Below are 27,256 nucleotides of genomic sequence, written 5' to 3' on the forward strand. Positions count from 1 at the left end.
AATATGTTCTTTTTAAGTTTTAAAATATGACTTTTAAGTGATAAATCTTTAACTCAAACATATGATTATTTGAAGTAGGGATCCAAATTTTTTCCCCAAATAACCAATTAAACACAATTTTTCAAAAATTAACTCATTTATCAGGAGTGATGCTAAGCATTTTATGTGCTCAGTCCCTGGTTTTACAGTAAGAATGTCAGGGCTTAAATATGTACTCAGGAGCCCCAATAAATGGTAGACCATATAGTAATTGTTTGTTTATTGGCCAACAGAGATGTGTTTCATCAGGTGAGGCACACAAATATGCTGACTGGCACAAATTACATTTTTAACAAAAGGCACCCCCAATATATAACTTGCTTTTATTAAATAGGAAAAAAAATCAATACATCTTAAAGAGTCACATATCCCAACAGCTTTTGTGAAAACCAACAAAATGTCAGCTTGTTTGAACAAGCTTTTAGAATGAGCAATTCTTCAAGCAGGGAAAAGACACCAATAGGCTCTAGTCCCCAGGCTCTGTTTTGCTTTACCATTTTAGTATTCATGTAAATATATATTATTATTTAGAATATTAGCATCTGAACTAAATAATGACCCATTTTAATTAAAACCAGGATGTCTGGAACTTCCAAATAGTCTGAAGTTTTCCAATATGGACATAAACTAGCTCCTATTCCTCTTTCTATATTAAATGTGTCACAATATAACATTTTCACAGGAAGATGTTTAAGGCTCTGGCACATAAAATATGTAATTTGTGTGATAAATTATATACAGAAAATATTTAAAATTCTCCTGTGCAACTTGAGCTCTAAACATTCAAAAACCAAAAGTGTTCCATGTTAATAAATTTTAAAATATATTTCTTCTAAATTTGACACTGATTTGTAATTACATAAAATACATATGTCTTGCATAATGTGATTCCTCAAGTGAAAATAATTGAACAGAATATATTTGATACCACTAGTTTTCTAGATCATCCTTTCTGCACAATAGTCTTTCATATAACTTATGTTTCCAATTCAACTAACCCTGACGCAGTAAATATCAGATCTGTTTTCCTATTCATGTGTCACACAAATATATCTATAAATCTTAATTTATATTTGTCTCAGTAGACAAAAGCAATAAAGAATGTGTAAGAGATATCAATAAAGAGTGCTGATTTCTCATTTGAAAAAAAAAATGAAAGTCATTTACACCTTGTTTGAAAGTTCTAAAGCAGCATATTTAGCTCTTAAGACAAAAAAAAAAAGACCAAAACAATTATAAATTATAAATTCTAATAATTCTTCTTTTGGCATGAAAAGCCAGAGCACAAATTCTTATACTTTAATAGGTAATATATTAGTGTACATCTGAATATACATTTGCCAACGTTCTCCGTTGGTAGGAAGCTGGTCTGTGAAGCGGAAGCAGTGAAGTTCACTGTGGCAGGGCCACACTTAATGGCCATCCTGGGCATCAGAGGACATGGAATGGCTGAGTCCTGACCTCCCATTCACAGATATCGTATTTGGTGGAACAGTAACCTAAGAGGAAGAAACACACTTTGCACGCATCAATTTAAAATGGGACAGCTGTCAAATTTTCAACAATTAGCACATTTTAACTTCTTTTTAATTGAAAGTGTTAACATTCAGCATTTATTATTTCAATAAATTACAAATAATCAAGGATAAATGTTGACTCTACCATGAAATGAAAAACAAGAGAGTTGTTATTTCCACAACAAACAAGTTAAATAATCCATTAACACATCTTCGGCTTTATAAAATTACCAAATCAACATAAAGGACAAGAGCACAAACAGACTGCAGGCCAAGCTGTTAAAGAGCATTTTTAGCTAGATTAATTCTGACTCCCCAAGAGTACTTTGGAAAATGCAACCAAGTAAAGTAAATTTCACAAAGGAATGATTTTACAATTTTTATATTGATAACATGTATTATCTTGATGTTTCATTCTCAGTGACCTCTTATTTATTAAAAACAACAATAAATGGTTTTAAAAAGAACTTTTTCATCTGTAGGGCTAAGAAAGGTCAAATCTATAACTCTTATGCCACAACAATTGTGGAGGTTTTGGGATTTCGTTTTAGTAAATAAACTCCTAAGTTTTGAAATACTTTTGAAAGTCTATTTGCAAACTGTTAGTGAATAAAAACACTAAAGAATTTTCTAAATAGCTCAAAATTACAACTTAAAAGAATGTAAGGAAAAAATCATGTGGATGCTGAGTAGTGGAACTTGACTATTTTGAACATAAAATGAAAATGTTTTTAAAAACCAGTTTATCTAGACTATAATTTGGCTAATTTGGCTTCATAACCAAATGCTATCATTTCCTCATAAGACAAGAACTGAAGTAACAATGCCTGCAGATTCGACCAACAAAGTAAGCTGGTGAAAAGGAAAAGGAAATTTGTAAATTTAGTTTGGATTTGGTTTCCTTGTATTTCATTTCTTCCCTTTACTAAACAAAGATTTAGTAACTTTCAGTAATGAAATTTCTTGTCAGCCTTGTAAATCCAAGATGGAGCCAAGTGGTTGATACTACCTGCCTGGGGTGGGGAGGAGTCCGGGGAGAAGAAGAAATGCTGCTGCCAGGGGAGGGAACTCATCTGCACCCTCTTCAGTGTTCATATGGGATTCCTCTCCAAGTACAGACAACAGACAGGTAATGACATTTTACTGTGTAACCTTGGCCCCAAAGTCTTCATGTATAGAATTAGTTTTTGTAATTCATGCCAAAATTAGAGTCCTCATAGTTCTTTGTAAGAAAAAAAAAATTGTTTCATGTACTTAAAAAGACATACTGATGGAGCTAAATGTTTAGAAGTAAAACATGCCCACTGCAGCACCATGTATAAATCCAATTTAATTGTTATCAATAAGTAGCAAATAGGTTATGTTATATTCATAAAGGTTAATACTATGTAGGCTTAAAAAACAATAGGATAGATCTATATGTAATAAGATGGGAAGCTTCAAAAAGATCATCTTATGAAATATTCCCATTTTGGTAAGCTAAATATGTTTATATATTATAAAAGTGGCCTGGAAGGTTAGCAATCTATCAAGAGTAGTTACTGTGAAAGAAAAGAGCCATTTGCTTTGATATTTAAAATTTTGTTTACTAAACTTTTAAATATGAGAGAACATCCTTAAAGAACTATTCTATAAATTCTAGGAGGCAAAGATCTTATCTATTTGGTTACCATATTATATCAATTTTTCAAGCGCCTGGCACAGTGTAGGACTTAGTATTTCTTACTGTAGACAGAGCTATCAACCTGAAATCTTTTGTTGAAATCAAACCAAGGAAACATAAACAAACAACAGGCCAGTTAAATAAACAAAACATGCCAGTCAGATTCTGGGTGACTTCCCCAGTTTTTTACTGCCCCACCCACACCCCAGGCCTCTACCTATCCAAAGTTAAAATTTTCAATCTGAGGAAATATTTATTATCAAGGGTAAAACATTATTCATCAGTTTATTTTCAGACTTTATTTTTACAAAGCTATATTCTCTTTGTATCAGTGTAACGACCTGCTTTTTAGTCAATTAGGCACCCTACAGTATAAAAAGCATCCAAAGAAGTTCTTATGTCAATACAGGCCAACATTAATCTTATTCTCTGTAAATAACTTTATAGTTCATATATAAATCTCAACATAAAACCCAACTTGTGAAATACTGAACTAGATTAATGCTTTGTATGAAAACAGGACTGATCTCTGTGATTACATGGTTGAATGGAGGCAAGGTGTGAAAAAAACATGGCATGTTAACAACCCCATTTACACTGCAGCAATTAACTAACTAATTGTTCTAATGTGAACCAACCATTCACAGGTTAATTATTCAGGTAAGAAAGAGAGCCATAAAGCAGGTTGATACCTGGAGTTAAATTGAACATTTGGGTGCCAAAATAGAGGCAAGCACAGAGCCAACTTTCTGATGAGTGATCTAAACCTACTGTCAAAAATCACTGGAGATTTTATTTGGCAATATCATTGTTGTTATAATTTTAAATGTCAGAATTTAAAAGAAACTAGGAGAAATCTTCATTACATGACAAAAACATGGAACTAAAGCAAGTATTACAAGAAATGAAGAGCCTGTGTCCATTTTCACTACCTTTTGCAATTTCTTGAAATATAAGTCAGAAAAGTGCAATGAATGTAGACATACAGTCCAATGAAGGCGTATGAGAACAACTTACCACACAGGTCAAAAGAAAGAACACTGCCAGCCCCCTACTGACCTGACTTTTAAAATAGGAAATCTTATCATGTATTTTTGCATTAATTTGTATTTCATATATATTGCATCAAGTAGTATTTATCTTGATAGTTTTTAGATTCCCCATTATATTGAATGCCTATTCTATAAGCCCTCAACAACTCCTCCTCTTTTCCTCTTGAGGGAACCATAGCCATGATTTTTATAATTACTACCTTGCTTTAATTTTTTAAAATTACTTATTCATTTTTGGTGCTGCCGATTGAATGTAGGGTCTTGCTCATGGCAAGCATGTTCTCTACCACCGAGATACATCCCAAACCCCACTTCATTTCTAAAGAGGACCACACCTATGCATGCATCACCAATATACAAGTTTTGAATACTGCTAAATATCTCATGGATAAATTTGTGTGCTCCTCTTATAATGTCATGTTTGGCTGTATTTCATTCATTGTATTGCTATATGATCATATATGCTTTGAATGCACTGTTATATTTTCTATTATCTTTGGATATTAGAGTTATACATTTAGAGCTACTGCATATGACACTACATGAACACACTTATATGTAAGTCCTGGCACACAAAAACACAATTTTCAGAATTATATGACTAAAAATAAAAATGCTAGTCCTCGATTTTGGATATTGAAAACAGTATTAGATCTTATGACCATTTTTTTGTGAAATAAAATGGGTTAATGTATGAAATATTCACTAAAAAATATTTAGGAGATCCTACTCTACAGACTGAGCTATCAATAACCTCCTAGTCCAAGAGATGAAATTTTAAACTCAATAGAATCTGAAGTAATGAGTTTTAAATAGGATACAATTATAGGATCATCATTTCAGTCTCCTTTCTGTGTTGAGCCACATCCAGCTCATTCTGGAAGTAATGAGAGTTTTCTGTGTGAAAGCACTGCCAACTCAGGGCCAGTAACACACCAAATACACAGCTGCCTGCTGTACGATTCTGTTGGCTTAAAAGGCATTTCCAACTTAATGCACAGTATTTGCAATTAGTTCATTGGAATTGATTAATGTGTTCACCAACTAAGTGCAGTGGCACTGCAGTCAATTTCTGTGTGGTTACTGGTTCTCCTGGGGGCTGATATGACACTGTTTTTCAGGCCTAGGCTGTGAACGTGCAGAAGATAGAGGCTTCATTTTACTCATTTTTGCATTCCCAGTATCTAGTAAAATATTTGATATTTGGAACTTACGTGCTTGAAATTGCTTGTCAGATTTATTGAATTGAGAAAACTATAGCTGCACAGTGACTGGTTTGAAACTCATCTTTAATTTACCAGATGAGAAATAGAAAATTTTTCAAAAATAAGACTGTACAGTTTATTAACATGAGCATATTTCCCCCTTTAAATGTAAATTTGTCATGATCTGTGAAATGCCAATTTCAATATTTAAAGCTATAACAAATTTTTATGCTGCTTGGCACCTAAATGCAGCTCCCCCAACCCCCGACCAAAAAAAAAAAAAAACACCTATAAAATTCAACACTAATCCCCCTGAATTATTTGTTTCCTTCACTCTTGAAAGCACTGTTTCCATGTTTGCCCAGATCTGAGCACCGTGTCTTCTGGGAGAAGAACATCTGTCAATCAAACACATGGAGAAAACTGGCTAGAGCAGCTGAGTATGGCAAGTGCTGAAGTCCTTGAGACACCCAAGTTGCCTTTCCCTTTTTTTTTTTTTCTATTTTTGCAGCATTCCTGCTCCTTTGCAGATTTAATTTCTGTTGAGCTCAATGTTTTGCTCAACAAGTCTCTTAACTCTTCTCTAAATAGTTTCTAAAATGTTTAGAAAAGGAATTCACAAAATCAAATACCTAGGGAGTCAGTGGAATCCCAAGGACTTTCCTTCCATCTTCAGTGTTGAGGTATTTCTAATAGGATGACTACTGGGGAAACAAGCAGTAGGAATGCAGAGATGATTGACTCGGGGAAGTCTTAGTGCAGCTTCTGCTCAAAGTTCACCATGTACTCTTTCAGGACATGAAGGGTATATAGAGCGAAGAAATTCACCCGCAAAAATTTCCTTGGGACACTCATTTAGCGTTTGCCCTGAAGAAAGACACACCCTCCTTTCTCCTGATTTCTACACCTCCATGAAGAAGAGCTAGACAACTATGGTAGGACATTATGAAGACTGTGGTTTCTGTATTAGTTCTCATCTACATTCTCTAGATTTTTTTTTTTTTTTTTTTTGGTGGTGGTGGTACTGGGGTGACCTACCACTGAACCACATCTCCAGGACTTTTTTAAATTTTGAGACGGGGTCTCACTAAGTTGCCCAGACTCAAACTTGAATTGCTTCTGCCTCAGCCTCCCAAGTAGCTGGGATCATGGGTATGTGCCAGCACACCCCAATTCTCTTATTTATTTGGTGGGGGTGGAGGGAAACCAGGGATTGAACTCAAGGGCACTCAACCACTGAACTGCATCCCTAATCCTATTTTGTATTTTATTTAGAGATAGGGTCTCACTGAGTTGCTTAGCACCTCGCTATTGCTGAGGCTGGCTTTGAACTCACAATCCTCCTGCCTCAGCCTCCCAAAGCTATTGAGATTTCAGGCATGTGCCACCATGCCGGGCTCTCTTATTCTTTTGATTAAAGCTATATAACTCTTCTAACTGCACCTAGGACAGTTATTTTGGAGAAGCTATGTCTGGAAACTTGGCAGTTCCCATCACTCGAAGTCCACCTTTTCTGGAATAGGGAGCAATCTTCTAAAGAATCTTAATGTGCTAACATAATTTCTTAAAATAAGACATCAGAGCACTGTCAACTATATATAATTATATATAATTATACAATAATGAACCAAAAGTCATGTTCTGCACCTGGCATATGTTGTGGAAAATAGACCCAACATTTTAAACTATTTATAAGACTCTGGACTCTTTCAGTTTATAATTCAAAAATGACCCCTAACATAAAAGAGTAAACTTCTGGCATCCTCTCAATTAGGATTTAAATGCTAGAAAAAAGTTTCCCTCAAGTATTAGTTTGACAATGTTGATAATAAACCCACTGTCACCCATCTGATAACGAAAACTTACCCTTTTCAATTTGGCAGCAGCCTCTCCGGAACGGATGGCAGTCAGTAAACTCTGTCGGATCTGTTCTGGGTCAGGGTTTTGGAATGTTAAAGAACTTTGTCTCTTAAGGGTGAATGATGGGCAGTCAACTGGAGTTGGTGTTGGAGAATTTTGTTCATTATGTGCAGAGTTGTTTTGCTACAAAAATAAATGCACGATATTTATATGAATTCCAAGGGAAGAATAGTTCAATTTTGTAAAACATTTTCATCACCAATAGTTCTTTAAGAATCACCATTTGCCCAATGGGTGATTTAGATATGGCTGTTTCTTCACCCAATAAATTCTCTTTGCTGCCAGAGCTGAAGTAGAAGAAGACGGCATTACTTTACCTTCCCTTCCCTTGAACAGAGGAGGATAAGGAAGAAAATGGTCTCTCTCTTTCATGGATACAGTTTATTGATATTTCCAATACATGGAGTTGACTAGAAGAGCCAAACTAATAATCAAAAAATTCTACAAAGGGGCTGGGGATGTGGCTCAAGCGGTAGCGCGCTCGCCTGGCATGCGTGCGGCCCGGGTTCGATCCTCAGCACCACATACCAACAAAGACGTTGTGTCCGCCGAGAACTAAAAAAAAATAAAATATTAAAAAAAAAATTCTACAAAATTAAAAATAATCCATGTTCATGGTTTCAATATAAAGATTGGAAAATGATTATTTTTGAAAGCACAAATATTGACAATTTCATAGTGGTTAAATCTAATGTATCTTTTAATAAAGGAATATTAATTACTACATGTAAATATTTATTTTGTGTTTCAGGAAGTCATGGGGACTTTGTGTTGGCTGTTTTATTTTTCCCATGAGGATAAAAATAAAAATTAGTAACTTCCAAATTGAAGAATAAAAATCTTAAACTTCTTAGGAAGGAATATTCAGTATCAGAATTAACTGGCAAATCAAGTAATCTTAAAGATGTCTTTTTCCAACTGCCATAAAAAAAATGAGTTAAACATGGTTTGGACAATGACTCAAAAAATTCATTATATAAATCAAAGTTCCATTGTTTAGGAATGGTATTCCAGTTTAAGGAAAAAATGCAGGTTTTATTCCCAACTCAAGAATTAAAGTCTATATCATGCATCACTTCCTGATGCTTTAACAAAGTAATAAATGTAAATATTTTCCACTTTATTGCTTTAAAATTACTGAAAAATATGCACTTGGCAGTATGGTTAATGTTCTTCTACTCTAAGAATGTTTGAAAAAGTAGTGTAAAATACTTCTGGAACTGTCACACAAATATGAAAGTATTCTTTAAACACCATCAGAGTAAATGTACACAAAACATTTCTTAAAACTCACGTGCAGATTATCATGAGTCACACTGTGAATTTCATACCCTCATTGCCTATACAGTCTGAACCTGGCAAAATACACCATTTAGTTGACTAAGCATCAACTCAATGACATACTTTTTGGTAAGTTGTTAAGGCTAGACAGTAGTTAGATGATGTTTTAGTCAACACATGTATAACTGGAAAAGGTGACCTTAACAAAATGGGGAATTAAGAAAGTTACACTTTAGAACTGATTTCAATTTGAATTAGTTACATGCAAAAATGTATGGTCAGCTGTGAGGTTGAATGTATATAATAGAAAAGGCACAGCCCAGGTGTTCGGTTACTTTATCTAGTCTTTGATACTGCTGTTTCATATAACCAACACTGTTTATATTGCATTATATAGTACTATAAAACCTGAAGAGAAAATGAAGTAAGCCAGGACATCCAGAAAAATTAAAAACGAATTAGCCAAGAAAATAGTTCAAACTCTAAACTAGTAAATTAACAAGGCCTATGAATGAAGAAAATGTAATATCATTACTAATAATACAATTATATAATGACAACCTTATAGTAATATCTAATCAAGTTATGTGAATTATACACAGTAAATAATGATATTATATGTATTACTTTCTTCCCTATAATAACATGATATCCTATTAATAAGAATTCAGAGTTCAGTAATGCACAAACACACCAACATGCTTGTTATCCACTATTTTAACCAGGTTCCATAATAATCCTAATACTTATTTTTTAAAAGGTCACATTTACCTTATCCATCATATCAATTTGTGGGATGTCTGCACACCTATGTACACAGCAAGTCTTCCCATCCTCTGTGTGAGCTGGAGGTTGGGTGGATGCACCCACACTGGGCGACTCTGGCCGTGCCTTACTGAAAGACTGTGACCTCTTCACAACAGCAAGGGCAAATGGCGAAGGAGCAGAACTTGAGTATGGTCTTGGGGCACCAAAAGTTTTCAAAGTCTTCAGGTTTACTGCTGCTACCTGACTAGCGGGAAGAGGCATAGGCTTGGGAGCTACGGGAGGAGGAGAGGTTTCAGCAGGTTTCTGGTTGATGATGTCATCCTCCATCTTTTTAATTTGGGGCTGTGGAGCTGGGTGAGTAGTTTTACTTAAGGGAGGAAGTGTCTGTTCTGAATGAGGCAGTGTGTCCCTTTCTATCTCTTTTTTCATTAGTTCCTTGGGGGCAGGATTAGGGACAGTATGGACATTCTTGGCAGCTGCAGATGTCACATACTGACCTGATACTCTCTTCTGCATCTGCAAGAAAAAAGAACTTGGTTTGGCCTGGGGATTTGAAATCCGAGATTTAAATTTTGATTCCAAAATATTGTTTATTTCTTCCAAATTTGGCGCAAAAGGAGCTGTGCCAGTGTCTCTTGTCATTCTGAGAGGATTAGTCACAGCACCATCGGGTGAGCTCACAGCCCTGTGCAACTGTTGCTCTGTTCTCAAGTTAGGCTTTGGTTTAGGGTCTAGCTGTAGCTTCCCTGGGCCTTCAGAAGTAACAAGGTCTTGTGTTTGCAGGGCAATCTCCTTCACATTCCCTGAAGCATGAATCTTTTGATCATCTTTATACCCTATGGTTTCTGATTCCCAGTCTTTCAGTATATCCAGGGATTTGGGAGGTACTATTTTATAAGTAGTCATTCCAATTTTGGGTATATACTCTCTTGTAATTTCATTGGAAGGTTTTGGTTTGGGATTATTGTCTTGTCTATAAAGTGGCAGATTCTTTAGGTAAGAAGCAGATGAATATTTATCGGTTCCATCTACAGGAGACAAAAGATCATCATTGCCTTGTGCACAAGCTGGATCTTTTATGGCAAGTCTGTCTTCTGAATATATGACTGGGGTGCTCTGAATCCTCAATTCTCTTGAGGTAGTTACAGAATTTTGTAGATTTAAAGATAGGTGTTGAGTTGGTTTGTTATTTGAAGTTTGCACACTTTCATCAACTTTGAAAGCAGGCAAATTATGATCTTGGTGATTCCCCTCAGAACTGTTGCTGGAAGGGATTGTCTGAATTGCCGCATCTTGCATTTTCATCTTTTCTGCACCAAGCTGATTCAGTTTGTGGTCTGGTACTGATGCTGCTGCTAGATGATTTTCCTTGGAAGTTACAACATTAACAGTGTTATGTGCTTGATAGCTTGACTGTCTGTCAACTTCCATGACTGCATCCTTATTTTTTGCTTCCCCTTCTACAATGATTTCTGTTCGCCTCACTCTATCTTTCATAGTATCTTCTGTATTTGTTGTAAGGACAATGATTTCATTCTGAACTATTGAGAGAAAAAAACAGAAAAATTCAAGTTTACAAAGTTTGCCTCATCCAACCTATAATCCGTTGGTTTGAATGCTACAGATAATCTTTATATCACTAATTATACAAATTCAGGCATTGGCATACAGAGAAAGCAGTAAGGGCTGTACACTCAAAAGAACCCGAGTTTGAAACCTCTTTAACTAATGTGGCCACATGTTAAATTATAATAACATCTATTTTGCTGACACGTAAAGAGGTGAAAATATGTTGGTTTGTTTTACAGTACTGTGGATTGAACCCAAGGTCTCAAGCTTGCAGGTAAGTGCTCTACCACTGAGTCCATCCCCAGCCCTTTGTTAAATTTTTAAATTTTGAGAATGCCTTAGTAAATTGTTGAGGCTGCCCTCAAACTTGTGATCCTGAGTGGCTTGGATTATAGGTGTGAAAATAAGTATTCTAAATTACAGATATAATTGTATGTAAATTATACAGATACATATGCACACATATATCCATATATGTACACATTTATCATTTAGGTCATATTTTAAGATAGAATATTGTCTAGAATAGGCAATACAGAGAAGGCAACTATGTTCTTTTTATAAGTAAAGACTTCATTTTTCCATTATTGTAAATGAAGAAAGAAATTGATAAATTAAAAAATTGTATTTTTCCCTCCATTTAGAATCTTTTTTCCATAGCCCCTCATGTACACTTATATTTCATACCTAGTACTAAAATAATCTCAGTAAATATCATTTTTAATTAAGGCAAACAACAGAAAACATTACCTTTAAGAAAGTAAAGAATTGGAGTTATAGCTCAATGGTAGAGCACTTGTCTAGCATGTGCTAAGGCCTTGCTTGGGTTCAATCCCCAGCATCATCAAAAAAAAAAAAAAAAGAAAGAAAATTGAAGTAAAAACAAAAAACAGTCTACGTTGATTGTCATGTTCATTGGGTGTCCTTACTAAAGTCTTTTGGAGGAATTTGTTTTTAGTCATAACATGGTTGATTTCAACCTTATAAAAACAAAAATGTTAGTTTTGATTTTTCTCTGTGGGGAAAAAAATTTCCTTATTCTTCTAGAGTTGTAGCCCAAGAGATCTGTGACAGTCTCCCTCTCAGATCCTGTTGACTTTTCCTCTAATTCTAGTTCATATGACCTGAAAATGCAAATTGTCTGCCAATCCCTGGGTTAGTAGCAACAGCTTCTACTCCACAGGATGGCAGAGAACTGGAACAGCATCTGGAAGTGTGCAGGCATTATGAACATGCGTCCATACCTAGTAAGGTCCTGTTCCTCTCTATTCAAATGCTCTGAGGCATCGTTTCTCCTGCATGATGACCAGCAACCTTCCTTTTGAGATATGGGAATGGCTTGCATAGCATTAATAAGTGGCAGGCCTCAAAAGTCAACTCATGAAAGATGTCAAGTATTTCTCTAAAGTTTTATCATCACCCACTTTTACCTAAAAGAGGATGAGATTAAGTACAAGCCCTAAAATTGGAGGAGCTACAGTAAATAGTTTCTCTGAAAACAACAAACAAAACCATACAAGCTTTACCTAAACAAAATAAGTCATGACGTCAGGTAAAATTTTATGTAATTTTTTTAAAAATTCACATTTTTAAACATTGCTTAAATATACTATTATTTGGTCATGGCTGCTAATATTTGTGTTACCAGATTCCTATATAAAGTATGTCATTTTAAAATAGAATTTATTTTTATTTTTCCCAAATAAAATTCAACTGATTATCACATTATGTTCACTATTTGAGTGACTTCTTTTCTCAATGACCAAGAACTGAAAACTTTTGGGATATAAAAATTAAGAATATGTAAGATAAGGAAGCAAAGAAGAGGCACATTTCTGCTTCTGCTCTTAATTAACTTGGTTAAGTATTTAATGTTTATATGAAAAGCACTATTCTGAACACTATTATGAGCACAAAAGAATGTAAGACATATTTTTGGCAACAGAAAATGAGCCTAAATGCAATTATCAAGAATACAAGTAACAATGATTGTTTTCGAGATTGTGGGGGAAAGTGTATACTCATACATTGTTCAAGGAACCACAAATTAGTACAACCACTCTGGAAAGCAGAATGGAGATTCCTCAGAAAACTTGGAAAGGAACCACTATTTGACCCAGCCGTCCCACTCCTTAATATATACCCAAAAGATCTAAAATCAGCATAGTACAACGACACAGCCATATCAATGTTTATAGCAGCTCAATTCACAATAGCTAAGCTATGGAACCAACCTAGATGTTCATCAACAATTGAATGGATAAAGAAATTATGGTGGGTAGGTGTAGGGGTGTGTGTGTGTGTGTGTGTGTGTGTGTGTGTGTGTGTGTGTGTGTGTGTGTGTGTGTGTGTGTATACAATGGATATATTATATATATATATGTATGTATATAATGGATATATTATGATATACACACACAAAATGGATTATCACTCAGCCATAGAGAAAGGTTTTATGACATTTGCCAGTAAATAAATGAATCTGGAGACTATCAAGCTAAGTGAAATAAGCCAATCCCAAAAACCAAAGGTCAAATGTCCTCTCTTATATGTGGATGCTAACCCACAAAGGGGAGGGGAGGGGAGAAATAGAAGTTCATTGGATTAGATAAATGGGAATGAAGGGCAGGGAAGATAGTTAGGAATAGGAAAGACAGTAGAATGAACCTGACATTTCCTATGTACATATATGAATACATCACAGTCAATCTCAACATTGTTTATGCCCACAAGACTGGGATACTAATTAGAATAAGGTATATTCCATGCTTATAAAAATATACAAAAATAGATTCTACTGCTCTGTATAACTAAAAAGAATAAAAATTTTAAAAAATTAAATGAGTCTAAAAATATTTTCTTCTTTCTTGCTTTTTCTTATTTTCCACTGAATATATTTTGAAACTGGATATTATCCAGTTTCAAAAATAGAAATATTTTCCAAGAGGAAGTAAATCAATGTAAAAATATAAATTAAATTGAATCCTCCTTAACACACACTAATTTATTAGTTTTATATTCCAAATTTGTTTTTTATATTTTCAGTGGGTTAGACCTACTGAATCATTGAATTTAGCTCTAAATTTTTCATCAACATTTCACAATTATTCCCAGTGATTTTCAGGCCTGGAAGCTTAGCATCACCACTGAATTTATTAGCTAATTCCTCCTCATACATATCTGACAAGAGTCTTACTTGGTCTGTGAATGGTCAAGTTATTTTCCAAGGGTGGCCAGTAGAAGGAGAACATAGCTTCTGTAATGTCCTTTCTCTACTCAAAATTAATATAAACATCTACAATATGACCAAAGGATGGTTTAAATAAGTGTATACTGTAGGTGAAAAGAGAATAAAACCACTTTAGGGATAATAAATTATTTATTTTTAAAATCACCTAAAGTTGACAAAAGGTCATTTCAAAGTGTGTACAAATCAAAATAAATATTACGTAAATGTACTGTGACCCCAGCACTAACTTGATGTCAAAATCTTTGAAAATAGTATACTAAATCATTTTGCTAAGAAAGAAGTAGCTTTTAAATCATGATTTCTCAATAGGAATGCTACTGCCATCACAGTATATGAAGGGAAAAAATAATCAAGATATAAAGAATAGGACACGATTTACACATGGAGAAATGACATTCTCCATGTGTCTCAGAATGGGACTGAACATTTGAAGTAAAGTCAATCAGCAGCATACACATTCAGGTTTACATATACATACCATAATCTGCTTGAATCAAATGTATGAAATATTATATGTCAAGAGCTTTGTAATGTTTTGAACAACCAATAATAAAAAAAGAAAAAAATGAAACTGACATAGATATATAGATATCATTGGGACTATGACTTCTTATTCAAATATGAATATTATAGTCTTATGTTTTTTATGAATCTTAACTGGGTTTTGTATGTTAACATGGGGTGGGCTATCAGCCTTCATAAATCACTTTCTTCTTATTCCCTTGAAATATATCATTGTGCAAGATCAATTTCTCTGATACAAGATGATCCAATTCAGTTGAGGAGTCAGGAATACAGAACTGCATAGCTTCTAGGAATCATGTTAACAAAATTAACAAAGTGGTAGGATTTAGATGGAAAATTGTTTTCTCTGCAAAACTGGGATGAGCATAGACCAAATGATAGAATAGAGGGAACTACATCATAGGAAAAAGAAGAAACTGTCTTGAGATGGTAATGAGAATTGGGGAAAGTGTAAATAAGATTACATAATTAGATGGTTTGAGCCTTGAAAATCAGGCAGATGAGTTTCATCCAAAATATAGCAACTTGAGTATGATGTAAAATAGGATTGTGCTACAGAATTAGGAGGAAAACAGAAAAACAGAACAAAAATAGATGCCTAGAGGACATTGCTTTTAAGATCTAAGGTTGAAGTTCGACAATCCCTAAGACTTAACAACATCATCAAATGTAACGCACTGGATAGCTAAGAGCACACTTTGGAGTAATACCGACTGAGTTAAACTCTAGGTCCATCATTTACTAGTTGTGGGAATTAACATCTTTGTGATTCAATCTTCAGTAAAATGAGACTAAAAATAATAGTACCCATAATAGCCTGTAAATGAGGTGGGTATTAAATGAGTCAATATATAAGATTAAATGAGTTGATATGTGTTAAGGATAGTCCTTGGCACATCATTGTCTACCAATGTGTAAGCTGTCAGTGTTTATAAAACTCACCATTCTCTTCGCTTGGGCCCAAATCGGACTTCAAATTTCTTACAGTGCGAGCTATCATATCTTCATTGCTTGTATCATACACAGTACTGTGTGACCCTCTGGAAGATATGATATTGTATATGTGTATACTATTCAAACTCATACAATAAGAAAACAGGCAATAATTTCCAAAGACAGATGGACTGAAATAATCATCTCTTTCTGCCAAATACTGAAAATTTAAAAGCAAAGGAAAAATTACAACTGAGAGGAAATGTTTCTGTGAAACCTAAGGTTTTTTTTTTTTTTTTTCATATAGTGGTCCTATTACACAGAAAGATATAAAAAGCTTGGGAAAATGGATTCATTACCAAAATAGTGTCTTTATTTTGATATTTTTGGTTATTTGTCTTTTAAAGAAAAAGGAAATTTAATGAAACATTTTTGTCTTGCATCTAGCAAAGTCAATTACAGAAATCGTACTTGAATTGACCTGATTTTTTTCTAATGACAGAATGGTTTAATTTGGAGACAATCCCATGCAAATTATGTTAAACCTCTGATGAAGATGATTTATTTTACTTGGTTGATTTCATCTTTATTCATGGTGTTGCATCTCAAACATAATATATGTGAATTCACTATAGCTTTAGATACCTAGGATAATATGGAAAATGCCTTTCTGCATCATAAAGTTGACTGTAAAAATAATACTGGGGATTTGAACTTATACTCTATTACAGAGAATTGTTTTTATATGTCAGTGAGCATTTGATAAAAATTAAAAATTAAATGTTTCATTTAAGTCAAATAAGTAATAGGCAAAATACACAAAAACTTGAATTTTGGGGTCATACAAATTATGTTATGGCTTATATGACAGGGATATTGAACTAGTAAATTTGATAGACTTTGAACACAATTATATGCAAATAAATATGCTACTAATAAACATTTTTATGATGATGATGGTAAGAGTGGTAGAATATAAATAAAAGGAACTGACTCTATTTGTATTTAAAATAATCCGATCTACATTTTAGAAGAATAGTACTAAACAAATTGCCAGCAACACTCTGGCATTCAGACTACTTACGGTCCATCTGTGTTTCTAGTTTCTTGGTTTTCTTCCTTGGAGTTTTGAGAGGCCTCTCTGCTATTGATGCCAAGGGCTGAGTCAGAATCATTTTTCAGTGTATTTGTTATATCAGTAGATGCAAAAGGAATGTCTGGTGACTTCAGAGAAATATTTTCCACCTCATCTTTAGGCCCTTCACTCAGTTCTTCCTTTTCTTCTATTTCTTCCAGGCTATAATCAGAGCTTATTCCAGCTACAAAGAAATGCATATATAATCCTGAATATTAATTTGTTTCATTTACCCTATGTAATACTAGCAAGGAAGGAATATTTAATAATTAGCTGAAGTCTTTAAATCAGGTTCAAAATTAGTGAAATGTTTTTCTCATGTGAATAATCATGTTAATATATAACAAGATTGTCTCACATGCACATAATCCTAAATACATTTGCTATCACTCTAGGTTTTATTCATAGAAGATTATTTAGTATCATAAATGTCAAGTTAAATATTTCATTTAAGAGTACGTTTTTAAAAATTATTTTAAATCATGGGCTGGAGATGTGGCTCAAGCGGTAGCGCGCTCGCCTGGCATGTGTGAGGCCCGGGTTCGATCCTCAGCACCACATACCAACAAAGATGTTGTGTCCGCCGAGAACTAAAAAATAAATATTAAAAATTCTCTCTCTCTCTCTCTCTCTCTCTCTCTCTCTCTCTCTCTCTCTCTCTCTCTCCCCTCTCTCTCTCCTTAAAAAAAAATGATTTTAAATCCATGCTGTAAATCAATGTAACTTAAATACAAGTTTATTTTAATGCAAATTAAACAAGCACGAGATTTTTGCACATAGAGTTTGACTCAGTAGTTATTAGCACTAACGACACCTGAAAATTATCTGAACCCCTTTTGAAAATACTCAAGCTCGTACCCTACTCCTCAGCTATTAAATAAAAATCTCAAAAGGGTGGGGCCAAGAATGTTTAAGGTTCCTCCAGTGATTCTACTGTGCAACCAGGGTTAAATGATCTAAATGCTTAATATGTTTTTAACCTGGAAACAAGTACTAAGCACTGATAATTTTTACTACCACCCAGTTTGATTCTCAGAGGCAACTTCCTCCAACACATTTTTCCTGTATATTGTCAGAAAGCATAACATGCACACATAAGCAGATATCCATATTCACATTTCCTTTTTTGTTGGTTTATTTAATGTAAATATAAGTATATTATACCCAATGTTTCAACCTAGCTTTGGATCTACTTATAATATCTTAAATATCGTATACTAATATGTGTAGTTATCATTTTTCAACAGTTGTAGCTAATTTTTCATTGTACAAAAATGCGTTTTATCATTACTTCTTAGTATTGACAACCAGTGGTACTATGATAAAGCTGGAGACATCCTTAGCAGTTGATGTCCATAGTCAATGGTCAAGATGAGGTGTGAAAATAAATTTAAACCAAACACTAAGGTCCTAGAATTTTCTTAAATAAAATTAAACATCCAAGTAAAGTTTTACTTCAAAAGGAGGGAAATATGTTACGGCATTGGATTATAGTGATCAGCACATTCACAAAATTTAATAAAAATTTTAAGATATTTGAAGTTTATACGTAAAAATATAATTTTCTCTCTTAATGTGGAGACAGAAAAGTATGTTCATTGTGCTTCTTAAGAAACAGGCATTGAGCCTGGAGACACAGTTTAGTTAAAAGCTTGCCTAGCATGCTTGAGGCCCTGGGTTCCATCCCCAGCCTCAGGCAGTATTACATGACTGTAGTCCCAGCACCTCAGGAGGCTGAGGCAGGAGGACTGTGAGTCTAGGACTTCAAGGTCAGTCTGGGTGACATAGCAAGACCCTGTATCAAAAAGGAACAAATATGGGGTACTTTAAATTAATAAAATGCCCCCATTAGAGTACTAAGAAGTATTTAAAAATTTAAGTGAATTTTTATATGTACATGTTTTGGCAAATGTTGCTTTATCATGACATGTGCAATAGCCATTATGATGCCTTGTGCAATATTATATGTCTATAACATCATATCATAGTAAGAGTATATTTATATAAGTTGAAAACTGTGTACTGAGAAAAATAAAAGCCCATGATGGTTCAGATGTAGAAGTGTTTTATACATGACTCTTCAGTATATTAACTGATGTGATGTTTAGCAAATTACCCATCATTATCCCTTTATTTTTCATGCTGTCACAAGTATTTCAGATACATAACTTTTTTTCCAAGTATGAGGTTCTCACTGAGAAACTGGTCTCAATTAAGGTATAAGGCATGAGTAAGATGTTTCAAAAATGTTTTCGAATTTTTCTGGGATGATTTGATGATTGTAAACATCATACCAGCTTGCTTAAATATGTATTTTTATCCACTTGAAAAGCATTCCTATTATTAAAAGTCTTAGAAAAGGCAATAATTATCTTTAACCCGTGCATGATAATTATTCATAATGGTAGGATTCATTATGTCATGTGCCTACACATTATGCACATAATTTAATCAATCTCATTCCCTACTACCTGCCCTTTCCCTCCACTCCTCCCTCTCCTTGATTGGCTTCTCTAATGATCTGCCTTCCATTACTATTATTTTAATTAGGACACTATAATTATATATAAAGGCAGGATTTATTGTGGTATGTTCATTCGTGGACATAGTATACTTTGATTGATTTCATTCACTAATACTTTCCATGCCCTCAGCTCCTCCCTCCCTTTCCATCCCCTTCTTCTACTCCCTTTCATTTGGATGAGATCCCTTTTCCCCTCTAACTTCCATATGTGAGAGAAAACATACAACCCTTGTCAGAACATCCAAGTCTGACCTATTTCACTTAGAATGATATTAAGAATTTCTAATCGCCCAAGAGAATTTTCAGTCTGTTTGATTAGCACAGGTAAGCTCACACTTTGAAAAAAAAAAGTTTATTTAGTATGTGCCAAATTCTAGCACTAAAATAAAAAAAGAAACGGGGAAGGGGCTGTGAACAATGAATAAGTTTCACAAGTGTTCTATCAGAACTATTTTATTTCAGGTTTAAAAGTTCTAAAGGCAGCGTATTCACTTTCAAAGAACATGGTGTTCTAAATCTTAAAGTACTGTTAAGAATTCTCAGGAATAAACATGGAAAGAAATTATTTAAATTGTTTAAAATCATTTGAAAGTATAATGACTGAAGTTTCTTTTATTTTTGATAATTTGAATATTTTAACTTATTTTTTTCATTCCCTTTAAAATAGCAAATACTGACTCAAAAGAATATTTTTTTTAATTATTCAAGATTAAAAAATAATTAACATACAGAAAAGAAATGTAGTTACTTAAACTTCCAAAAGACATTTTTGTTAGTCTGTAGCATTTTACTTGTGAAGTTATTAAAGTTTAAAATTTAACTAGGACTTTTAAGATATCTAATATATTTTTCCTGGGGATCCTCAAAATGGCAAAATAGCCTATTAAATACTATTCCTTTGCAAAAATATAATTGTGTTAAATTAATCCTATTCAAATACAATCCCTTTTTTATGTTATTCATTCATTCAAATATGCTGTGTCACAGCATTGTTTATGCTACTAGAATTGTTTTTCTTTCATCCTTGGAAAATAATTTCCATTCAGTAAAATTCACATGATTCTTTGGATTTTGATGTACTGATATAGTTGTATAAATACAATTACCGCCACAATTAAGACATAGAAAATTCTGTTAGTCACCTAAACTTCTTCACACTTCCTAATCTCTGGCAACCATTATCCCTGTAGTTTTGCCTTTGCAAAAGTGTCACATGAATAAGAATATAACATCTAGGCATTTATATCTGGGCTTCCTGACTTAACATAATGTTTTAGATTCAGCCATATTGTGAGGATTCATTGTTGTTCCTTTTTATGGTTAAGTAGAAGTCCTGTATTCTAATACATGGATGAACTACAATTTGCCCATTCTTCAGAATGGGGACATTTGAATTCCTTCTCATTTTTTGGCAATTCTGAATCTAAACTATATTATACATAGTGAATTTATTGAAAATAGTAAGGTTTTAAAGTTCCCTCAAAAAAAGCAGGAAGTCAAATAGAAGGTAAAATTCTACAGAATTCCCAAGTTTATTAATCTTCCATTGCATCATATTCATTTATATAGTTTACTATTGTAAACTCTAACCATGGATAAAATTTCAAGTGAAAAGAAATTCCAATTTCTTTATGAAACATTCTTACAGAAAGGCTTCACAAGTAATCAAGTCTATAATGGATGATGTCTTAATCTGCATAAAACAAAGCTACAATCAGGAAAGGCCCCGACACCTACATGTCAATGATGCTATGGCTGCCTCAGGCGTTCCAGGGCCTTCAGAGAGAGAGGCTTCATCTGTCAGTTTGGGAACCGTGCTCTGTTCATGACTGAGGAGCCCAGGGCCCAGGTAGGCTTCTGCCAAAGAAGCAGATTCTGTAGAAATGGCACTTAGACAACAAAGTTAAGGTAAGCAGAGACCACAAAGCATTTTCGAAGAAATCAGATTTCTGAGCTCACAACTATCCATGCATTAAACAAGAGGACGAAAAGAGAACAAAGGGAGAGAAACAGATACCCAGCAGAGTTTGAATAGCATGCACATCTTTTTCCAGTACTTCAAAATCTTCTAATTTCACTATACATTTGTTAATGTTATTCATTACATTTCCTTTGTAGAATAAGATGGGATCATTGATATTATTCTGAAAAAAAATCATTATTAGTTATATAATAGTAATATTTTAAATCACAAACACAGGAGTAAAGAATTCATATATATATATATATATATTAATTTCCAAATTCCTATATCATAAAGATTAAAGATTCAGATTAAAATTTAGGTACTCCTGGACTTTTCCAAATTTGTGAAAACAAACACTAAAAATTAGGTATTCATAATAAGTATTTTTCTTACTTACCAAATTATCCCCATGCTAAGGTACTAGCATATAATATTCTGTTTCTGTATCACATTTCCAATCTGTTCTATTCATTTATGTCTAACAAACGCTAAAGGTGAGAAATTTTATTATACATCTTTTTATAAGGGCCACTAAGTAGCTATTATTGAAAATATTGGAAATGGTATTAGATTGAATCATTCTATTTTTACTGGAATTTTACTTATTTGAGGAGAACTGATAATGCAAGTTATATAATAGAAAGGATTTTCAGGGTAACAAATTTTTACCATGACAGTAGGATACCTGGTCATTGAATTCATACCTAGAAGCATTGGTTAAAGAAACTATGCTTATATTTTAATGTAAATTTTTCTCCCAAACATACCAAACGTTTCTAACTATGATGTTGTCAGTACTCTTGGGAAGAGGTTAACAAATGTCGACCTGACACTGAATAAGGAAAAACAAGAGACCAAACAGGGAAAATCCTCCAGGTATAATTCCAGAACTGAAATGTTGATCTTGTGCCAGTTTCAGACTCTAATCTCTACTCCTGGGGGGAGTAAGGGAAGGAGAATTCATTTCACGAAATAAATTTGGGAAATGAGGTCAAAGAATCTGATCTCTTTCATATAGAGCATTCTAATTAAATCCATTCCTCAATTGTCATGGAAATTCTTTTTTCAGTACTGATACAGAGTGGAGTCAAGGTGTCATACCTGGGCTGGAGGGCCCCTCAGGAGAGCTCGTTTCCAAAGCACTGTCTGGAGGAATCCCATCTACTAACTGCAGGGCTGAAAGGAACAACACAACTTATAAACAAGCCTCATACATAAAACACCTTTACAGCTTCACTGTAGCTTTTTTTTTATATATATATATATATATACAATCCAGAAAGAATTGAGCCCTGACCTTGCTAAAAGTTATTTTACTACCCAACTGTGAAATGACAAAATTCCACTTAGATTCATTCCTCTTACTATATAAGTCAATCCTGGAGTGGCAATGTTTTCTAAATACGTTTACAAATTACAATCTGCTCATTTTAGGATAATGAAGCCATATAATTTTGTCATTTTATTTTGTGTTGCAGATTCATAGAAAGCAGTCAAGTGAGAATAATCAGGGACTATTTATAAATCCTAAATGTCATTATTTAATAAAAAGACAAACATATATCATTTCTGTTTGTGTTAAGCAGAACATAATACAAATGAGAGTGTTAATGGGAAAAGTAACATTACCAGTCACTGGGCCATTTCCATCACTTGAACGCTGGGCTGCTTTGGACGGTGGGGAAGGTGCTTTTCGCTTTGTTCTCCTCAAAGATGAAGTCCCGATGGAGGAGCTACTGAGCTGCAGTAAGCCTGTTCTCACCATGCCTGCTTCACAGGGACTCTGTAAAAAACAAAACCACCAAACATAATCCTATATTTAGAAATTAATTGCAAACCTTATGAAGACACAGATCTTTAGAACAAATCCATCATCTACCAAAATGAAGCACAATAGTAATTTATTCAAAAAAATAGTTATGGAACAAAAGAAAATCTGTGCAGAAGTAAGGTAAAATATAAGGAAAACTAAAATATGGCCCTCATCAACTAACTTAGACTAGGACAGGGGACAAATATGAAAATAACAAATTGAAATGTAGAAGGCTTTTGAGAAATACAGTTAAAAACTAACTTTTACAGAAGAATCAGAGAAATTATTGAATGTAAAGTAAGGGTTAAAAAGGGGAAGAGTACTGGTACACTAATAGCTGGCTTGGTTAATCTATTTCTTATTAGCACCAGTGTATCAGTGGAAAATGTTTCAAGAATTTATATTTACCCAAGATAAGGTCTTTGAGGTCACAGACTACAAATGGCTACTGCTCACATTCCTGGCAGGTGAATGTCTGCAGACCCTAGGACTATCCTGCCTCCTCAGGCAGATTGATGCCTCCTGGCCAACTGCCACGCCATCTTTGCTCTTTCACTTATAACAAAACTTAGAGTTGTTCATAGTTTATTTCCACAATTTCTCTTTTCCCATTTGAGTTTCCCAATTAAACTTTTACCAACCCTTGACCCATTAACACTTTTCCTATCAAAATCACCAATGACCTTGACCACAAATAAATCAGTAGTCATTTCTCAGAACTCATTTTTTTTTTTTTTGGATCTGTTAGCAGCAATAAACACACATGACCTTCCTTCTGTAGTGCTTTTTCTTACCCAGAACACCACATTTCTCACTCTCAACAGATCCATACTCTGGCTGCTCTGCTTTCTTGGTTCATTACTTTTAATCTTCTGACCAACATTGGTGTCACCAGAACTCTGGCCATATTCTTGTTAATATCTATACTCACACTCTCTTGATGATTTGTTACCTTTAAGTTTTATATACATGCTGATGATTGTAAACCCATGTCTACTCCATCCAATGACCTGTTTTGGTCTCCACATCAAGGCCACTTCAACTTAGCACGTCTAAAACTGAAATCTTGGCAGTCATTCCTTCTCTTCCTTCTACCCCAATCTCTATACTTCTCATGGTCTTTATCTCAGCAAAAAAACAAGTCATCCTTCTGTTTGCTGTCATCTCCTCTCTCATCATCCATAACAAGTCTACCCTGTTGGCTCCTCACTTAAAAGACACCCAGCATCAGCTTGACTTCTACCAGAGTCTGAATCATTGACAACACTCTAACAGGGCTCTACTTCTACGCTACATGCCTACTATCTTTTCTCAACATAGCAGAAAAAAAGGATCCTGTTAAAGTGTGTAAGTCACTTTAGGATGTTTTGTTTCAAACCTTCTAGTATTTTCCCAATTATCACAGAAAATCTAAGTCCTTTTAATTGATGACCTGGTTCCTAGATGTCTCTGACCATCTGCAAGGACAGAACAGCTCACTCCAGTCACACTGGCCTTTTTGCTGCCTCTCATGTATGCCTGGAGAGTTCCTGGGGTGCTACCCTGGCTGTTCCTGTACCTAGAATATTCTTCCTTCTGATAGCTTAATGTCTTCCTCCCTCATTTCTTTCTGGTTATTTCTCACATGTCACCTTACAATGCCTTCCTCCCTGACTCCAAAAGTTTCTATCCCATTTCCAAACTTTATTTTCTACTATTTTAACAGCTTTTGGCTTATTTATGATTTATTATCTGCTTCCACTGGAATTGGCTGTAAGGGAAGGAACTTCTTTTCCTATTTTGCTCATTGCTATAATTCTAGAACAATTGTTTGGCACACAGAAGTTTCTCAATAAATATTTAAGTGAGTGGAAAATGAATTCTATATTCTCTTCTTCATGGGTAAGAAGTTTTGATAAACTTGGACTAGATGTTTGTGTACATTTGGGTCATTCCAATCTTACAGGACCATGTAAGTACATCCAAGCAAAATAATCCAATACATAAGAAGTTTTCTGTCTTTGTGCTTTGCTACAAATCCAGAAAAAATTGACAAATATGCTATTTCATAACTTTCTAATACTTCTGCCAGAGGGGAAAAAAAACCTGTCCCAAAAGAAAAAAAAATGATTTAAAAGCCATCATCACTGCCAACTGTGTGAGATACTGAAGACAGCGATGGATCACTACAGGGATAGAAACACAAGCCCACATGGCAGATGCTATACTATACAAACCCCTCATTCATCATTTCTCTTAAGGAAGGAGAGACAAGGTGGCTGGTGATCTCACCATCCCACAAAATATTAAACTTCTACCATATTAGTTGGTATATAGTTACAGCTAGCCCTTGCCATCATATTGCGCTGTTCCTTCTTCAGAACTCAGACTTTCAATAATCTAGCAAGAAAAGAAAATCTGCCACTCAAATTCAGATTTTGATTCTGAGTCACTAAAGTCAATTCTGATTAACTATAGTGATCATTCCCCCCACCCCAGGAGGTCATGGGATGGATCCCCAACAGACCTCCGAAATAATTCAAGAGAAGGATCCTCAGTAATAAACAGCTGATAAAGAAACATAGTGAGGAATTAGCAGTAAATATTGATTTGAGTAGATTATAATGCCTCTGTGGTCTGAAACTTTTACTTGATCTCTCATAATATTAGCAAATTCAGAGAAACTCAAGGAGATGGTTAAATGCTAAAAGAACATTTAAAAATATTTGTCTAAAAATCAAAAGTTGTTATTTCTTGAGAAACTGACTTCAGTATAGCCTTATTCAAGAATCACTCTCACTGCAGACCTGGTTTATTAGTAGCAATGCGGTAAGAGCACAACCAAGTAATGACATCTTTGATTTTCCTCCTTAGTTTCATGTTTCTCATGTTTAAACTGATTGCTTTCATGAGGTATATAATAAAAATACTTCCATCTTAGTCCATATTCTCAATTACTGTCACTTATGGATCTCACCTATTACATGCTAAAAGCAGTCATGATATGAACTTCACAGACAATAGTGTGTAAGAGCTAAAGAGTTTCATAATACAGTAAAGCAGACAGCATAGAAATTTTAAAAAGAGGAATTTTTATACTCACAAATTCATGTGAACCCATCCATAACTCAGACAGAATACCCACATATTCATATATTTATCAGTCTGGAGATCCTAAAATAAGCTAGCATTTTTGTACAGAATATGTATATTTCTATTCACAAGGAATTTAAAACTTGTCAAAATAAGTAAATAGCATTTATGAAGACAATTGAGGGAATGCAAAGCCCTGGATACCTTGGGAAGCATATATAATATAATCATTCTACAAAACACTGATGTAAATGGGTATACATTTCTAGAGTTGCAGTTTGAACCACAGACCCTCAGAACAAGGACATTAGGAGAGACATGATTCTTACTAATTGATAAGAGGTAGAACTTGTGCCTGTCATAACTAGATTCCATCCTATGATTAATAGTGAAAACTTGCTAAGAGACAATATATAAATGTAACAATTGGTATAAGATGATCCAAAAGCAGGAGTTCTGAATTAATAAGAATTGAGTTTAGATAATCAACACAAGATTAATAAGAGAAATGTAAATTTTGTGATGTAATACCAGTAATGGCATTTAAGAAATAGCTTTATATTTTTAGTCATCCTATGAGATACAAAAGAGGTTAGTTGTTTTTATAAAGAGACTCTCAGAAAAGAGCTTCAGTCAGCTAAGATAACAGCCAAAAAAAGTTACTAAAAGTCAAATTTGAAGTTTTTTGGGATTGACTAAAATATCACTACTAAGACGACCTGGAGTAGTACTTGGTCTTTGAGGAAAAGATGTTTTGTATCTACTAAACATATCCTTCTCTTGGGTGAAAGTCTGCAGGAAAAGATGGAGGAGTATTTACATTAGAACACTTAAGTATTTCTTGGTTAGACTATAGCCAAGAAAGCTGGTGTGTACTCAGATATGTATACTGTATATATATCCTAAAACAAAAGATTGGAAAGGCTCCAAACACAGGAATACTTACAGCTAGAAAGTAGACTTCCTAAAGTACCACAGTAATACACAGTTTCCATTTAGAATGTATTCTCCTGTGTCCTTTAGG

General features: G+C 34.1%; 1 protein-coding gene across 10 annotated transcripts in view; it reads right to left on the bottom strand.

The window, feature by feature from the left end:
* Positions 1 to 244: 244 nt before the first annotated feature.
* Cobll1 (cordon-bleu WH2 repeat protein like 1) overlaps positions 245 to 27,256 on the bottom strand; it is a 154,239-nt gene continuing 127,227 nt past the window's right edge. For 9 of the 10 annotated variants that reach the window (XM_040294398.2, XM_078017504.1, XM_078017502.1 and 6 more), the window contains 8 exons: positions 22,977 to 23,130; positions 22,449 to 22,523; positions 21,119 to 21,238; positions 16,807 to 17,041; positions 15,732 to 15,829; positions 9,449 to 10,986; positions 7,343 to 7,519; positions 245 to 1,538 (listed from right to left, as the gene is read on the bottom strand). In XM_040294398.2, the coding sequence (XP_040150332.2) occupies positions 1,452 to 1,538; positions 7,343 to 7,519; positions 9,449 to 10,986; positions 15,732 to 15,829; positions 16,807 to 17,041; positions 21,119 to 21,238; positions 22,449 to 22,523; positions 22,977 to 23,130 (2,484 nt within the window). In that variant the 3' untranslated portion in view covers positions 245 to 1,451. Of the gene's footprint in view, positions 5,875 to 7,342; positions 7,520 to 9,448; positions 10,987 to 15,731; positions 15,830 to 16,806; positions 17,042 to 21,118; positions 21,239 to 22,448; positions 22,524 to 22,976; positions 23,131 to 27,256 lie in introns of all 10 variants that reach the window. The other variant, XM_078017503.1, reaches the window with a different exon arrangement.

The sequence above is a fragment of the Ictidomys tridecemlineatus genome, chromosome 7, assembly GCF_052094955.1.
Source record: "Ictidomys tridecemlineatus isolate mIctTri1 chromosome 7, mIctTri1.hap1, whole genome shotgun sequence".
Taxonomy (NCBI): domain Eukaryota; kingdom Metazoa; phylum Chordata; class Mammalia; order Rodentia; family Sciuridae; genus Ictidomys; species Ictidomys tridecemlineatus.